The sequence below is a fragment of the Eptesicus fuscus genome, chromosome 12, assembly GCF_027574615.1.
Source record: "Eptesicus fuscus isolate TK198812 chromosome 12, DD_ASM_mEF_20220401, whole genome shotgun sequence".
In the NCBI taxonomy this organism is placed as follows: Eukaryota; Metazoa; Chordata; class Mammalia; order Chiroptera; family Vespertilionidae; genus Eptesicus; species Eptesicus fuscus.
Genome location: NC_072484.1, coordinates 81,123,113 through 81,140,618, shown reverse-complemented (window position 1 = coordinate 81,140,618; position 17,506 = coordinate 81,123,113). Strand labels below are relative to the sequence as shown.

General features: G+C 43.6%; 1 protein-coding gene and 1 pseudogene across 1 annotated transcript in view; one reads left to right on the top strand and one right to left on the bottom strand.

Annotated features, from left to right (window-relative positions):
- The window catches only part of PSTPIP2 (proline-serine-threonine phosphatase interacting protein 2), a 71,331-nt gene that overhangs the window by 23,332 nt on the left and 30,493 nt on the right, over positions 1 to 17,506 (top strand). The window contains exon 3 of the mRNA XM_054723603.1: positions 16,463 to 16,563. Coding sequence (XP_054579578.1) covers positions 16,463 to 16,563 — 101 coding nt within the window. The remainder of the gene's footprint in view (positions 1 to 16,462; positions 16,564 to 17,506) is intronic.
- LOC103301107 (TP53-regulated inhibitor of apoptosis 1-like) lies at positions 8,100 to 8,322 on the bottom strand (annotated as a pseudogene).

The window sequence follows — 17,506 nt, the reverse complement described above, 5'->3', positions numbered from 1 at the left end:
TTTCAAGCCAGCAACATAACATCTTCAAGTCTTAGTGTGTGTGTGTCTCTCTCTCACCTCTGCACCTATCCATCACATTTCCTACTCTTATTCTCCTGGCTCCTTCTTTTTATTTAAAAAAAATATTTTTATTATTGATTTCAGAGAGGAAGGGAGAGAAGGAAACATCAATGATGAGAATCATTGATCGGCTGTCTCCTGCACACCCACTATTGGGGAATCAAGCCTGCAACCCCAGGCATGTGCCCTTCAGTCCGCAGGCGGATGCTCTATCCACTGAGCCAAACCAGCTAGGGCTGTCTCCTTTTTTTATTTTTATTTATTTATTTTTAAAGGTCAGAGAGTGAGAAGGGAAATGGCCAGCCACCTGTGAATTTGTTTGCTGGAGGCCACAGGAGCGGAGATTAGACGGAGAGCACAAGAGAAGGCGGGGGCGGGGGGTGGGGAGGGAAGGGGGTTAGAATTCTCAGAGGTAGAAATGCCCCATCCTGCCTCCCATAATGAGGGCGGGACCTGGAGAGGCCTTTCAGGGAGACTGAGGCTCAGGAAGCGAACACCCTGAGGGAGAGGAAGGGCTTGTAAATGCCGCTGCCGCAGGTCAGTGGGCTGGACCAGTGTGTGTAAAGGAAAAAAAATGGCTAAACCAACTTCAGGAACTGTGAGGAGAAAGTTATCCTGCAGTCCGGCGCTGACCTGGGAAAAAGAGTGCTTAGGCAGAGAGGGACAGGTTTAGGATTGTAAGGAGGTGGAGAGATTGAGACACGTGGAGAGAAACGATCCGCTGGGTTGAAAGAGTCAGAAAGAAGAGAAAGGGGTTTGAGAGGACAAAGAGGACTTCCAGAGGAGTAAAGCAAGCGGGGAGAGCGAGAGGGTGGGTGGGGAGGGGAAAGCCTGTTCGTAGGGATCTCAAACGCTTTCCAAAGGTTACGAGAGGGTTTGGATTGAGAGGTTCCCATGACCGGATGGAAGGGCCAATGAGAAGTTGGGGAGGAAAGAAGAAGCGTCCTTCTTCTCCCTCAACCAACGAGAGAGAGAGAGAGAGAGAGAGAGAGAGAGAGAGAGAGAGAGAGAGAGAGAGAGAGAGAGAGAGAGAGAGAGGGAGACAGAGAGAGAGACAGAGAGAGAGAGAGAAGGTTTCAAGGTCGTCACCCCATACCTTTCCCATAGAGACAAGCAGAGTTTTCCCGGCCAGGCACCTGGGCTTTCGAGAAGACGTGAAGCCGAGATTTCGGGAAAACTACAAGGCCCTTCCAGGTCAAGGGAACGAGAGGGAGGGTGGTGGTGGTGGGGTGTCCCTGAAGCCTACCGGTTAGAAGGAAGCGACGAGATTCCCACGTGTCCTGGCACGGCAGGGTTTGAGAAGTGTTCTGAGCAGGCCAATCAACTCAGAACCATGCCGCCGAGCAGAGCCAGAGCAGGAGTCAGAAGCTCGGGGCTAGGTTCGAGGATAGTCCATGCTCACCCAGGTTCAGCACCATGATGAAAGATGAAACAGAGGGCCGGAGACCATGGGATACCAGGACACAGGCTTTATTGGAGATCACCCTGCCGGCCGCCTTCCAGAGGGGAAAAGGAGAGAGAGAGAGAGAGAGAGAGAGAGAGAGAGAGAGAGAGAGAGAGAGAGAGAGAGAGAACTGTCTCCTTCTCATAAGGAACCCTGTGATCACACTGGTTTTACCTGGATAAACCAGGATAATCTCCCATCTCAAGATCTTTAGTTTAATCCCATCTGTAAAATTGTTTTTGTCAAGCAGGTAAACAAATTCACAGGTTCTGGGTTGAGGTTGAGGGCATGTTCAGGGGGCCATTTTTCACTTTAGACCACAGTGTTAGGTGTTAGAAAACACTTAGCACTTTTCAGTGACTTTTATAGGTGTTTTCACTGTAAAATTAATGCTTTCCTGGTTGTAATGAGTAAGTAGTTTCCTGGAAGATACTTTGAAACTAGGTAAACATACCACTTTCCTCAAACCTTCATCTGTTAATTTTAACATCTATTGATGGTTCTTGCCTGAATCAGTTATTACTAGGATGGTTGCTATATGGTGACTACAAGTTTTTAACAACTTTCTTGAAGAATAACTGACATATAATAAACTGCCCATATTTAAAGTATACAGTTTAATAGGTTTTGACATGTGGGTACCATCACACTTAAGGTAGCAAACATATCCATCGCCCCAAAAGTTTCTTCTTGCCCCTTGGAAATCCCTCTTACCTCATCAGCCTCTCTCCCTAGGCAACCAGTGATGTGCTTTCTGTCACTATAGATTAGCTGCATTTTCTAGAATTTATATAATTGAAGCACAGGAAGTACTTACTTTTTTTTTTTTTGCCTGGCTTCTTTCATTTATCCTAATTATTGTGAGATTTATCCATCTTGTGAGTATTAATAGCTTTTTAATTACTAAATAATATTCCACTTTATGGACATATCATAGTTTGTTCATCCATTGACCTGTTAATGGACATTTTTTGGCTATTGCAAATAAAGGTACTATAACATTCATGTACAAGTCTTTGTATAGTGACTTTCTAATTCTGTCTACATAAGTTGGCATTCTACTTAAGGAAGAGCTCCTCCCCCATCCTTAGTAGGATTCGTATTTTATTTAATGGATTATAATATGTTACCATCATTTTTTATCTTTTTAAAAAATGTATATTTTTTATTGATTTCAGAGAGGAAGGGAGAGAGAGAAACATTGATCGGCTGACTCCTGCATGCTCCACACTGGGGATGGAGCCCACAATCCAGGCATGTGCCCTGATCGGGGATCGAGCCGTGACCTCCTAATTCATAGGTCGATGCTCAACCACTGAGCCAAGCTGGCTGGCTTTCTTTTATATCTTCTAAGTTTGGAGTCATACTTAGAAAAATCTCTTACCTCAATTTAAAAAATATATAATATTTATATATACATTCTATATCTCTTCTTACATGTTTGTGAGTTCCATGTTTAGACACTTAATCCCTCAGAGATATTTTAGAGTATGATGTTAGAAAGGGCTCGACATTTAGTTTTTGGCAAACTGGAGTGATTGTCATATAAAATTTATTGAATAAGCCATCCTTTGGTTTCTGGTTTCAAATGCTCCCTTTATTATATATTAAATTTCCATGTACATAATGCCATTTCTGGAATGTTGTTTGTATTTTATTTACTTGATTATCAATTATCAATGTCAGGAATATACTTTACAAATTTTTGGTTACTTTATACTGTTTTTATATGGTAGGGTAAGTCCTCACTCATTATTTATCTTTTAACATTTTATGGGCTATTTTCATTTATCTACTTTTTTAGGTGGGCTTTAGAATGAATTTAGATAAAAACAACAACCCTTATTTGTTTTTTTTTTAAATATATATATATGTATAGTGACTATATATATATGTATACTATTTATTGTTGATAGTTTTACAGATATCTCCATTCACTCCCCTACCGCCGCCCCCCTTTACCCTCCTCCAGGTTTAAGTGGTTATTGTTGACATACTAGTATAAGAAAGCTATTGCTTTTTTTTTTTTTTTTTAAATATATTTTATTGATTTCCTACAGAGAGGAAGAGAGAGGGATAGAGAGTCAGAAACATCGATCAGCTGCCTCCTGCACACCCCCCACCGGGGATGTACCCGCAACCAAGGTACATGCCCTTGACCGGAATCGAACCTGGGACGGAATCGAACCTGGGACCCTTGAGTCCGCAGGCCAACGCTCCATCCACTGAGCCAAACCGGTTTCGGCAAGCTATTGCTTTTTAAAAATATTTAATTTAGTTCCTAGATTTGTACTTGATATCCCTGGCTTCCTAAGTAGATGCTTATATCATCTAGAAATAATGACGATTTCGGATATTTTTGCCTCTTGGAGTGATTAAGTGAAAAGGTGTTACCCTGGAAGTGCAGGGCATTTACAGGGCTTTGCTGTGGAAGCTTTGGTGGTGCCTTGGGTTCTGGTCTTCATGTCCTTGCCAGGCGCCTGCTGAGGGTGGAATCCTTACCAGCTGCAGCTTTGGCGCAAATGTCAGAATCAGCTGCTCTGTTCCCACTCGGAGTGGGGTAGGGCGCTGGCGGGGTTCCCGGTGTCCTACAGGCACCCTCCTGATCCCGGCACGACTGCTTCCGTTTCAATCCCTGCTGGTTTGAGCTTGGGATTTCTAGGGCTCTGTTTGGAAAGTTTGTGCAATTTCTTCTCTGTTTGGTGTGGCTTCCGACTTTTGTCTAGCCCCATCTACTTTTCTATCACAGAAATTTCTACACCTCTCCAGTTTCCTAATTGGGCCCTTCCCTATTTTCTGTTGCTGCTATGGATTGTTTGTTGCTTTAGTTCGGCCTGGGGATGGATGAGGGAGAAAGGAGAGACTTTAGTTTGCCATCGTTAAGAGATGGAGGTAGGGAGAAAGACTTCAGATTACAAAAATATGTATTATAGAATATTTAGAAAACACAGAAATGTGCTAAGAAGAGAATCGTTTCCAACATCCTGATGCACATCTATCGAGTCATTGGTTTTCCTGTCGGAGTGTTTGCATTGCACAGTTACTTGCTCAGGTTTTACTCTCACTTAACATATTTTCAGTTGAGTTGAGATGCCTCTTTAGTTGACCTGCTGGCTTGACAGGAGGGACATTTATTTTTATTTTTTAATGTATTTTTATTGATTTCTGAGAGGAAGGGAGAGAAAGAGAGAGATAGGAACATCAATGATGAGAGAGAATCATTTATCAACTGCCTCCTGCACACCCCACACTGGGGATCGAGCCTGCAACCCGGGCATGTGCCCTAACTGGGGATCAAACTGTGATGATAGGAGGGACATTTAAACATATCAAGGTTGGATTCTGGTTAGACAGAGCTGGGGTGTCCGAGTGAGGGCTGTAGGAAGTGAGGAGGCACCTGTGGGCTTATAGAACAAGGCTGGACCTAGGGTGGGGTTTCATTCTTGCCTTCCCAATCCACCACCACTGCAGTGAGTTTGACTTTAGGTTTAGGTAAACATGGCTGAAAGCAGTGCTGGCAGTTTCCATATCCCTTGCTGAGGTACCTCTGCTACATTTCCAGCTGCTTCCTCAGATGACAACATGCTTATTTTTGAATAGCTAACAGGCTCCATTTATTTCACTGCCTCCAGTGAAGACATTTACATGGTCCAAACACATAGGTTTGTTAGTTAGTTTGTTTGTTAGTTTGTTTGTTTGTTTTTGCTTATGTGGCTTGGCTTGAAAAATTCGATTGCGTCTTCTTTAATTCCTTTAGTTTGTGAAGCATTTGACCACCTCAAAGCACATGATCTCATTTGATCTTCCCAGTGATCCCTATTTTACAGTCTAGTAAATTAACACTAAGAGAGATTGAGCTAATAGCTCAAAGTCATGTAGCTTGGGCATGGCAGAGTTGGGACTCAAACCCAAGTCTGGGGTTAAAGCCTTCTTGAATTGCAGGGAAATGGACTGACAAAAAGTTAGACATGGTCCTTGTCCTGCAATAAGAGAAGCTGTGCAAGTGAATGATTTAAGAATACAGATTTTAGTCTGTCTCAGAATACAGATTTTGATCCTCGGTTTCCTGCCCTATAAAACAAAGGTAATAATGATGGCTATTTCAATAGGATTGTTATAAGAATTAAACAAGGACCCTGGTTGGTTTCTCAGTGGTTAGAGCATTGGCCAGTGCGCCAAAGGGTCAAGGGTTTGATTCCTGGTCAAGGGCATGTACCTGGGTTACAGGTTTTATTTTTATTTTTTAAATCTTTATTGAGATTATTACAGATGTCCCTCTTTTTCCCCCCATTGCCTCCCTCCACCTGGTTCCCGCCGTGCCTCAGGCCTTCGCCACCCTATTGTCAGTGTCCATAAGTAATACATTATATGCATATAAGATATTTCTTTAATCTCTTTTCCCCCCACCCCCCTTCTTTCTGAGAATCATCAGTCTGATCCATTTCCATGTCTCTGATTCTATTTTATTCACTAGTTTATTCTGTTCATTAGATTTCTTATTCATTTATTTTGATTTTTAGATTCAATTGTTGATGGGTCTATACTTGTTGCCATTTTGTTGTTCATATTTTTTATCTTTTTCTTTTTCTTCTTTCTCTTCTTAAAGATTACCCTTCACCATTTCATATAATACTGGTTTGGTATTGATGAACTCCTTTAGCTTTTTCTTGTATGTGAAGCTCTTTATCTGACCTTCAATTCTAAATGATAGCTTTGCTGGGTAGAGTAATCTTGATTGTAGGTCCTTGCTGTTCATCACTTTGAATATTTCCTGCCACTGCCTTCTGGCCTGCATAGTTTCTGTTGAGAAATCAGCTGACAGTCATATGGGCATTCCCTTGTAGGTAACTAACTGCTTTTCTCTTGCTGCTTTTAAGGTTCTCTCTTTGTCTTTAGCTCTTGGCATTTTAATTATGACGTGTCTTGGTGTGGTCCTCTTTGGGCTCCTCTTGTTTGGGACTCTCTGTGCTTCCTGGACTTGCAAGCCTATTTCTCTCACCAGGTAGGGGAAATTTTCTGTCATTATTTCTTCAAATAGGTTTTCTTTTCTTTTTTGGGGGGTATTCCAATTTGTTTATTTTTAAACAAAACCTCCAAAGCAATAAATGTTGTCAATTGCTTTTTTTCCAGTGAAGGACAAAACAAATTTATTGTTGCTATGCCGCGCTACTGGGAGAAGTGCATTTCTGCATCTAGCTGCTGCTCAGTATGTTCCACATTTTTTTTCCCCAGCATTTAAAATCTTTTTTTTCCTTTCTTTATTGATTAAGGTATTACATATGTGTCCTTGTGTCCTTACCCTCCCATTCAGCCCCCCCCTCTGCCGCCCAGTCATGCCCTCCCCTGGTGTCTGTGTCCATTGGTTAGGCTTGTATGCATGCATACAAGTCCTTTGGTTAATCACTAAATAGGTTTTCAATATCGTGCTCTCTCTCTTCTTCTGGCACCCCTATAATGGGAATGTGCATTCTTTTTTCTTTTTGCTCTTCTGGTTGGGTGTTTTTTTTTGCTTCCTCATATTTTAAATTGTTGATTTGATTCTCAGAATCCTCTACTCTACTGTACTGGTATATTAGTCTTTATTTCAGTCAGTGTATGCTTAATTTCTGACTGGTCCTTTTCCATGTGTTTGGCATTCTCACTAAGATCCTTGAAAGTCTCACAAAGTCCCTTGGAGGTTTCTAGAAGATTCTTGTGTGTGTGTGTTTTTTAATTGAAACTGAATGTTATAACTTATTCCATTTTCATGATTACAGATATTATAGGGCAGGGTGGGCAAACAACGCAAATAAAGCAAATTCCTTTCTCTCCTAACCAGATATAGTATTTTGGCATTTTCATGATATACAGGTTGACTTAATTCATTGACTTAGGTTGAAAGCTGGCCACAGCAGCAAATCTTTGCAATTTAGGATCTTCCTCCATAGCATACTCCAAGGATCTTAATGACTGAACTACACTATGAACTCTGAAATGGTGTTCACATTAACATTCTTGAAGCTTTCACATCTTAATCTCAGATCTGTCATCTCTTGTTAAGGCCGGGAACTATTAAAAGCTTCCTGTTGGCTAACCCAGTCCACCACTGAGCATCTTAACAGTTAAGTTACTATATAAAAATAAAACTGCTTCCAAGCATTGATTGAAACAGTCATGCTGGGATTCCTTTTCAGAGCATTAGCTCCCTGAGAGAAAAGAGGTCCTAACCAGTTGCTTCCAGAACAATGACTCCAGTACAGTGTATCTAATGTCCTTTGAGGCATAACTCAAGAGGTCAGATAACCATGATTATCCTGACAAGTTTATCAGTCTTTAGATACAAGATATATTTAAATCTGATCCCAGATGAAGTATTGCAACCATAATCCCAAGAAATCATTCAGTTTTAGCACAGTGAGTTCCTGCAAGATGTTAGAGCAAGTGATAAATCATCCCAAAGTAGAAAGTGATGATCTTTTACAAGTGAGAGGAAAATATCTAGGAGGAAAATAAGTCCTCATTATTTTGATGGCTATCTTCACAGCCTTAATTGACAAAATCCAGAGGGCTCAAATTTCCTGATTTGAGGAGTCTATTTTCAAGGTTACTGTCAAGGTCAAGAAGAGCTTTCAATCTTGTCTCTGCCATGGCCCATGAACTGCAGTGGGAATCTCCTTCTCCTTTATTGCTTTCTGAACGCACTACTGGTAGCACTTGAAGAGGTTGGTGCACAGGTCTCCGGAGCTGTTCCACTTGAGGAACTTCCCGGCAAACCAGCAATTAAAGCACTGAACATACTTGTGCTTCATGTTGGTGCATTCCTCCCCTATGCTGTTCATGGTGGCAGCCTAGAAGATTCTTGAGTAACCTTATAACTGTGTTTTTGAACTCTATATCCAGTAGTTTGCTTTCTTCCATTTCTTTCATTTGTGACATGTTTCTTTGTCTCCGCATTTTGTCTGCTTCCCTGTGTTTGTTTCTATGTTTTGGGTAGAACTGCTATGTGTTGGTAGAGTGGCCTGTTGTAGTAGGTGTTCTAACAGGCCCAGTGGCTCAGCCTCCCCAGTCACCTGAGCTGGGAACTCTAGGTGTACCCCTTTGTAGGCTGTGAGCACAGTCTTGTTGTAATTGAGACTTGATTGCTATTGGTATCACTGGGAGGAATTGACCTCCAGGCCAAATTTCTGTGGGAGAGCTGCTATGCAGGAGACACCCCTGTGGAGCAGGACTTGCTTCGGTGGGGCTTTGGTACGCACTGAGTCTGCCCCTTGAGTGTGTCACTGATGGATGTGTAGCGTTGTAATTTGGTATGGTCTGACACTGACCACTGGGTACACTGGCTCTTGGGTCTCCAGGGAGGTGCAAAGTCAGCCACTGCCTGGGGCCACTGGCTAGTCCGGCACCTACCTGTGGAGGAATCTACAGAGAGGAGGAGGAATTTGCAGATTCCTCCTGTTTGTATCAGGTTTGGAAGTGCCCAGACAAGGCCCAGCTATGAAGCCATACAGGCTGGTGCTGGTGCTGGTGCCGGGTCTTGGGCCTTTTATTGATAGGTTTGGGGCTCCCTGACCCAGCTGCAGCTTGTTTGAGATTTTCAAGGACAGGCTATTCAGATGCAAAAGCCACTGCAGGCAGTTTGGGTGGGATTGTAAATTGAATGAGGCTGGGTATTAGGGAATCACCAGGATGGAGCAAACAGAAATGGCTGCCAATCAGCCCAGTGTCTGGGGAAGTCCCAGCACAGGAACAATGTTCTCTGCTAGTACCTCCATCTGGGAGAGAGCCGCCCCCAAGTTCCTGCCCCGATGCCAGACAACTGTGTCCCCCAGAGCCTAGCCCTAGTGCTGGAGCTCAGAGGAAGCAGGACCTTGTAAGTTCAGTTCATGGTACTGGTCTTTTAAGAGGGACAGTTGGGTCTCCAGCAGCCTCTGTGTCACTGAGCTCAATCAACACTGGTTTTTACAGCCGGTAGTTCTTACTGCCTGTAGGGACTTCTTTTCCCAGCTCTGGGACCCTGGGCTGGGGTTCTGGTGTGGGGCTGGGACCCCTTGCTCCTCCGGGCGGCCTCCACAGAGAAGATCTCCCTCCCAATTAAAAAAGCTGCACAGGTAGGTGCCGGACCAGCCGGTTCAGTGCCTCCCACCTCCTACCAGTCTCAGTGTGCTTTCTTCTTCACTAGTTGTAGGACTTCCATTCAGCCAGCTTTCTGGCAGTTCTGGATAATAGATGTTCTGTATTTTAGTTGTAATTTTGATGTGGTTGTGGGAGGTGGTGTGTACAAGCATTTGCCTACACCGTCATCTTTGCAAAACTCTGGGTTACAGGTTTGATCCCCGGCCCCGGTTGGGGCACATGTGGGAGGCAACCAATCAACGTGTCTCACATTTATGTTTCTCTCTCTCTCTCTCTCTCTCTCTCTCTCTCTCTCTCTCTCTCTCTCTCCCCCTTCCCGACCCTCCCTCCCATCCACGCTCTGGAAAAATATCCTAATATCCTCTGGAGAAGATAAATACATTAAAAAAAAACAATTAAACAAGGTATTTCATGTAAAATACTTGATATGCTGTTTGGAATACAGGAAGTATTCAGTATATATTAGACCTAATTGCTAGTGTCAATTAATAATAATTGGTTCATATTTGCAGATTAGAGGAGTTTGATCTATTTGGTTTTATGTCTTTGGGTGAAAGAGGTAGGAAAGTGAATAAGAAAGAAAGATTAAGGTTAGGAGCATAGTGAGGTAAGTGAAGTCCTCAGTCGTTATCCCAAGTCTATTGTTGCCATATAGCATTGAATTAATAACAGATTTGGATAGTATTGTTGGTTGAGGTTTAAGCTCTTTTTTTTTGTGGGTAGAGGCAGTGATAAGGAGAACTTCTCTTCCTGGAGTCTTATTTTCTTAGCTATAAAACCTGGAAATCATTCCTGTCTGACTGTGTTTTTGGAACATGCTGTGGTCCTTTAATGCAACATGCGACACACTTACGCATCATATGCCCAAGGGTCAAACAAATGCAGCCTTTGTATGAAATGCAAAGTCAGCGGCCTCCTCTCCACTCGTGGGGCTCTATGCTTCCAAAAGGCATCAATGCCAATTTTTTAACTCAGAATTGGGGGCTTTAAAATGAAATGCAAACCATGGAGTCTTCTCTGGCCTCTTCTCCCTTTGCCCTTTCCTAACAGTCATTCTCTCTCGGCTCCCTTCTGCTGTGTTCCGTGGTTGTCTGTGCATGTGCCCTGCTTTCTTCCTGTAGCCAGCTCCTCCTCTGGGCAGGAACCCTGATTGCTCTTTTTGTCTTTTGTAATTTCTGTGGCAGCATTTCTCAAATGGTATTACAGTCACTTGGGGGGACTGTAAAAAAAAAAAAGGCTATTTCCCCTCCCCAGGTTCAGAATCAGCAGGTCTGGGGTGGGACCTAGAGGGTCTGCATGTTTACCAAGCTGATTCTGGTCCTGGGAACCCACATCTGGAACAATTGTGTGTAACAGACATAGTGATGGCATGGCCCTGAGAGGCAGCACAGAACCAGATGTGGGATGCTCTTGGGCAGCACTTGCAGTTCTGATGGAGGCTTTGGAGGGTGCGGGTGCTCTTTGCTTCTGCACCTTCTGCCTGGAGGCCATGTGGAAAAGGAGCCTGGAAACAAGTTTTCAGAGGCCTCTGCAGCAGGGGGCTCAGGGTTTAAGGCTGGGCATGAAGGAGGGGTTCATGGGATTTGACAGCATGAGTGAAACCAGCCTTGAGCATTAGAGCTGGTGGGCGCCCACTTAGACTTCCTCCTTTTCTGAACCCACGCCCCCACCTGCTTTGGACTGCCTGCTGACATGCTCATGATAAGTCTGTTTTTATTATTCTTTGCCTCATACATCTGCTGGATGTGGTACAGATGTGCTCACTGCTGGATCTGCTGAATTTTTTGTCTTAAAAAAAAAACCTAAGGGGCTTTGTGATTAAAGTACAAATCCCTTGATTAAAACTTAAATACTATTTACCTCTTTATAACTTCAGCATTATTAAACCTTACGTTTTGGGTCTTGGGAGTTTTGCTGGGTGCTTGGATCTGCTCACCCCTTCTTGTTCATCTCCTGCCTCACCCAGGACTCTAAGACTAGGTCCATTTCCAAGGCTGAGCCTCTCCATCCTATCAGCTTTTTTTTTTTTCTTTTCTTTTAATTTTTTGAGGTCTAATTTATATAAGATGAAACACACAGGTCAATGAGTTTTAAAAACTGCATATACCTGTGCAATCCACACCTCTATAGAAAGATCTTGATAGGAATGTGGGTCACATGCATGTATCCATTTCCAATGTCAGGAATTTCCCAAATGGCCCTTCCCAGTCCACCCTTCCTGACTCAGCCAATCAGTGTTCTTATTTGTTTTCCATAGAAATAAATCCTACAACTGCTTGCCTGTCCTACAATTTCATATAAATGGGATCATACAGTAAATACCTTTTGTGTCTAGTATCTTTCACTAGCATAATGTTTTTGCGATTCATTCATGTTATTATGCGTCAGTAGTTCTTTTTATTGCTGAGTAGTATTCCATTGTATAAATAAACCACAAATTGCTTATCATTCGTAAATTGTTAGGCATTTGGGTTGTTTCCAGTTTGGGGCTATTGTGAATAAAACTCCTCAGAACATTCTTTTTTTTTTAATATATTTTATTGATTTTTTACAGAGAGGAAGAGAGAGGGATCGAGAGTTAGAAACATCAATCAGCTGCCTCTTGAGAACCCCCTACTGGGGATGTGCCCGCAACCGAGGTACATGCCCTTGACCAGAATCGAACCTGGGACCCTTGAGTCCGCAGGCCGACGCTCTATCCACTGAGCTAAACCGGTTTCGGCCAGAACATTCTTGTGAAAGACTTTTTTGTGGATGTATGTTTTTTTCTCCCATGGACAAATGCTTATTGTTGGGTCTGCGCTGAAAGAAACCAGGCCAAGAGACGTTGTGAGAGCTTAAGAAATCTTATTACCTTCTCTCACCCCGGGCTGAGACCAGTGTGTGGGTGTCAGCCCAAGGAAATGGGTAGGTTCTCTTATATAGGGTCAGGACGTGGGTGCGGAGTTGGTCAAGGAGAGGGGAGGGCATGAGTCACTCAAGCGAGTCAAGGGAGGAGAGTGCACAGATCAGTCAGGCGAAGAGGAGTTCATCTTATCTTGCTTCCGCAGGGGCCACCATCAGGCACTGCCATCTGCCCCGAGCTATGGGAAAAAGGTTATAACAACATATATCACATGCCCGAGCAGGAGAGATTAGGGGTAGTTCATCCTAATATTTATAAGCAGAACTTTGGGGCATAGGGTATGTGTACATTCAGCTTTTTGAGAAATCACCATCTTCCAAAATGATCATACCCTTTTTACACTTCCATCAGCAATGCATGAGAGTTATGATAATTCAATCGCCTTGCCTATGTTCAATACGGACTTTAATTTTAGCTGTTCTAGTAGGCATGAAGTAGATATCATTGTGACTTTACTTGAGTTTCCCTGTGATGTGGAACAACTTTTCATGAACTTTTTGGCCAAAGGAATATCTTATAGGAAGTGTCTTTTTATGAAATGTTTGTGAAGTTCAAGTATTATGCCCAGTTTTTATTGGGTTGCTTATATTTTTATTTTGTTGGATTGTTTAAGTATTCTGGATGCAAGTCTTTTGACTGATATATGTATTGTGAATATTTTCTCCCACTCGGTGGCTTGCCATTTAATTTTCTTAACAATTTCTCTGATGAGCAGAGGTTTTTAATTTTGATGAAGTCCAATTTTTCAGTCTTTTCTGTTGGAGTTCATAATTTTTGTGTCCTCTTTAAGAAATATTTCCAATTCTCAAAGGTATTTTCCCATTGGTTCTTCTGAAAACTTCATAATTTAGTTTTATATATATTTTATAGTTGAATCTATGATCCATCTCAAATTAATTTTATGTCAAGTTTGAGGAATGAGTAGAGGCTCTCTGCTCCCAGAGGTTTACACAGTTGTCCCAGGGCCATTTGCTGAAAAGACTGTTATTTCCTTACTGAATGGCTTTGGCACCTTTGTTGAAAGTCAATTGATAAATGGGTTTCTTGATTCCATTCCGTTCCATTTATCTACTGGTCTATTCTCAGATACTATTAGGCTGTTTTGATTACTGTAACTTCATAGAACATTTTGAAGTCAGATGGTATGAATTAGAGCCAATGAGATGCATCAAACATTCGAGGCATTCAGAGGGAGAGGAGACCATAGGGAAAATTAGTTGAGGATGACTTCAGAGAGGAATTGGGATTTGAACTGGCTCTGAAGCAGAGGTTGGGTTTAAGTGAAGAGGAGGAGACGCCATTGCCACTGTGGGAAAAGCATGTGCAAAAGTCCTGGGGTGGAAATGGACACTGCCCGTTTGGAAGACAGGGAAGAGACCAGTGTGGGGAAGGCTGGGGAAGAGAAGTAAGATATAATGCGAAGAGGGCTCTGAGTACCAAGCCGAGGATACTGGGGTTATGGGTTTGGCACACTCACCTCTGATGGCAGATCTGTGATGCTATCTTGGTGCTCATGAAGTACTTTTTCCTACTTGGCCCATGCTCTCTGAGTAACATAGGAAGGAGTTTCCAGGCCATATCATGCACAGTTTTGAAATTGGCCTTGGGCACTCTTTGTTTTCTCTTGGGGATTTCCTTTCTTGATTGCCTCTGTAGCCCAGTCAGTCCTCCAAAGCAGCAGTTCTGTTTTTTTTTTTCAGGCTGGTGGCCAGAGGCCTGGTAATTTGGCTTGTTTGTAGGAAACCCTGTCCTAGCTCCACCCTCCCTGTCCAGATCAAAGAGTCTACACACCCCTAATTTAAAACAAGGAAACCACCTTTCCAAATGAGTAGCATGAAACAGAACCCTCTGTCTACAAACCAACATTAATATTGAGTATTTGTACCTATTCATTCACTCAGGAGTCTTGGTTTTCATTGTTCTTGTCTAATGCATCTGGCTGGGAACACAATAGGTGGCTTCATCCTACAGAATTTTACTGTATTTAAGCTGGATGTGTGTGTGTGTGTGTGTGTGTGTGTGTGTGTGTGTGTGGTCCAAGATGTCGAAGAAGCCACAGGCACTTGTAGTGGAGCTGGAACAGCAAGGCTACTCACCAAACAGTGAACTCAGAAGCTGGGTGCTCTGGGAGTCCAGAGGAGGGAGCTCTGGCTACTCAGAAGGCTTCCAGAAAACTTGGAAGTGGAGGGGCTGGATTGGATTCAGGAGAGGATAATGTAAGCATCATCTTAGAGTTGCCCCTGAGCTCTGCATTTCAGGGGGCAGTAAGAAACCTACCTGGCTGAGACAGAAGAGTTGGTGTATGGAGGAGGTGGGTGGAGAAATGAAGCTTTGGTGGAGACCATTTTTTAGGCTTCCCAAGGCCTAAATCTGTGCTCAAACAAGCAGCTAGCAATGGAATTAAGTGTATTTTTAACTTAGATTTATCTATATGTCTATGTATAAAATTTGTTATAAGTATAATAATGCGTGTGTTAATGCAGTGGGATTTATGGCCAGTTTAGTTTCTGAAAGCCACGTTGACATCAGCCTCAGACATTGGTCTTGCTGGGCCTCTTTGGGACCCACCAATCTGCTCAGCCAGGTGATGACAAGTGGCAGCAAATGGAAGAGAGGACTTCTGCTTCTCCATGTCCTGGGCTAGGTAGAGATGTTACAGAAAACCGAAGAAGAACAAAGCAATACTTAGAGAGATGGAGTTACATTTATTACGCGTGGGTCCAGAGGAAAATGTCTCTCAAATTCTGGGCCCCAACATGCAGGAATTTTCCCTACTTATATGTTTTTACCTTCTTTGTCTCCCAAATATGGAGTGTTTCCGGCCCCTTTTGCAAGTTCTTAAAGAGCCCGTATGTACTGTGGCCTTGAGACCTCAACCAGAGGCCTGGCCTGGCGCCAGCACTGATAACCTTGTCTGGGGAAGGTTTAATGGCCTCTCTGAAGTGGGAGTAGTCTTAGCAAGCAAGAATTTACAGAAGCCAAATAGCAGGGTTAAAATTTCAAACAGCAATTTTTATATAAGATGGATGCTTCAGAGTGGTGTCTTCAGGTGTCCCCCACCCACCCCAGGGCAGAGTTGCACCTCTCTCAGCTGACTGGGGTCTGGGAAGGGATGGTCTGCTTGGGCTGGGCTGGGGGTGAAGGAGCTCAAAGCTCTCAGGACCACCCTCCCTGAGAACTAAAGCCAGAGTCAGCAACCTAGTGTAAGCATTTGGGGATAGAAACCAGGGAGCCAGCCTTCCTTCGCAAGGGACACTTTAGTGGCTATTCCTTGGAGTCCCTGATTTGTTGGTTTGGGGAGCTGAGGGAACTTTGAGTTTTATAATGTACCTCAGCTAGGGCTAATGCTTTGGAAGGCTTGGGCAGCTTCCTCCAACCTTGGAGCACTAGTAGAATAAAATAGGAATAAACTGCTAATTTAAAATTTAAAAAAATCCTCCCCTCCTCCCCCCAAACTGGGACCATGTGGAGCATGCTGATTGCTGGCTTCCCTCCGTGCTTCCCAGTGGGAAGCCAGAACTTCTCTCTCACTCCTGGGCCTGGCTCCTGGCTCAGGGCTGCTTGCCCTTTGCAACAATACCCTTGACCCTCAGCAGGGCTTATTGGTTTTATGAGAAGAGATGTTAGGGTCAGGCTCTCGTGTTCCCAGTCCTGGCCTGATTTAGGACGCTGGTAGCAGCCCAGGGCCCTGACAGTTCCCTCATCCATGTGCCTCTCAGTCCTCGGTCACTTCCTTCCTGTTTTGTGGCCCCTTCAGTTTCATAATTTTAAAAATTCTTCCACAGCTACACGCATTCTTACTTCTTCTATTTTGGTCACATATGTCTTGGAGGTAACGTGTTTCAAGAACTTCCCATTGTGGGCTTCCCCCATCTCTTCAGGCCTCGGGGCTTCCATCTGTACTGTTCCTGGTCTGACAAGGATGGTTTCTTTTTCACCAGAGTCCAGACATCCTCAGCACCATTGGCTACGACAGCATCATCCATCATCTGAACAATGGCCGCAAGAATTGCAAAGAGTTTGAAGACTTTTTAAAAGAAAGGTACACGCTGTTTCTTCTCTGAAGACAGAGGGAGGACGGGATGCTTCCACACTAACAAGGAACAATTCACTGCTTCATGGAACTTGCTCATCTGGTGTGGGGTGCTTATGGGACCTGGGACTCGGTCTGCTGAGTCTGGGCCATAGGCTGATGTTGCTTCATGGTTGTGTTTCATGGTTCACAAGACCCTCTGCAGTAGGTTATGGGATGCTCCCCAAGATGTAAATGATATCTTTGTCCTGAAGTTCTTAGAAACCAGTTGGAGAGATAAGACTTATGAATGAAGCAGCAAACACAACGTAATAAAACATTAAGTTGTGTGATACCCATGACACTGAGAGACCTCACGGGAGAGGGGGATTGTGGAGGACTGGCCAAAATAGGGGGGCATGGGAGCTTCATGGAGGAGGAGATCCTTTAGGTGGCCCTCTGAGGGTTTGGTGGATTTGATAGGTGGAGGGGTATCCAGATATATGTGGGGGAACAGCAAGCTTGGAGATGAGAATGAGCATGACCCATATGGTGAGTGGGGGGGTGGAAAGAGGAGGGGCAGAGCCTGATTCAGAGACCACTGGGGGTCAGGGAGCAGTGACAAAGATGTGGGACAGGTCATGGCACTCCACATGGCAGTATGGCTCGGGGGCAGTGGGCATACTAGCTTGCTTTATAGGAGTACATTAAATAGAATTTTATGCTGGTCATAACCCATTGGATTGGTTTATGGTTCCCTAGTGGGTCATGCCCCACAGTTTGAAAAACAGATGCCCAAATAGAACCCAAAAGCTAAGCTCCCACTTTTAAAACGTTTCACAAGAATATATGGGCAAGTGGGAGAAATATATGCAAATTAAGCATGATTAAGTATTGATACTATATTTCTAGTACATGGCCATTTTTCTCCAGGAGTTTCATAGTAAAAGAAACCAGTCCCAGGTGCTCTGAT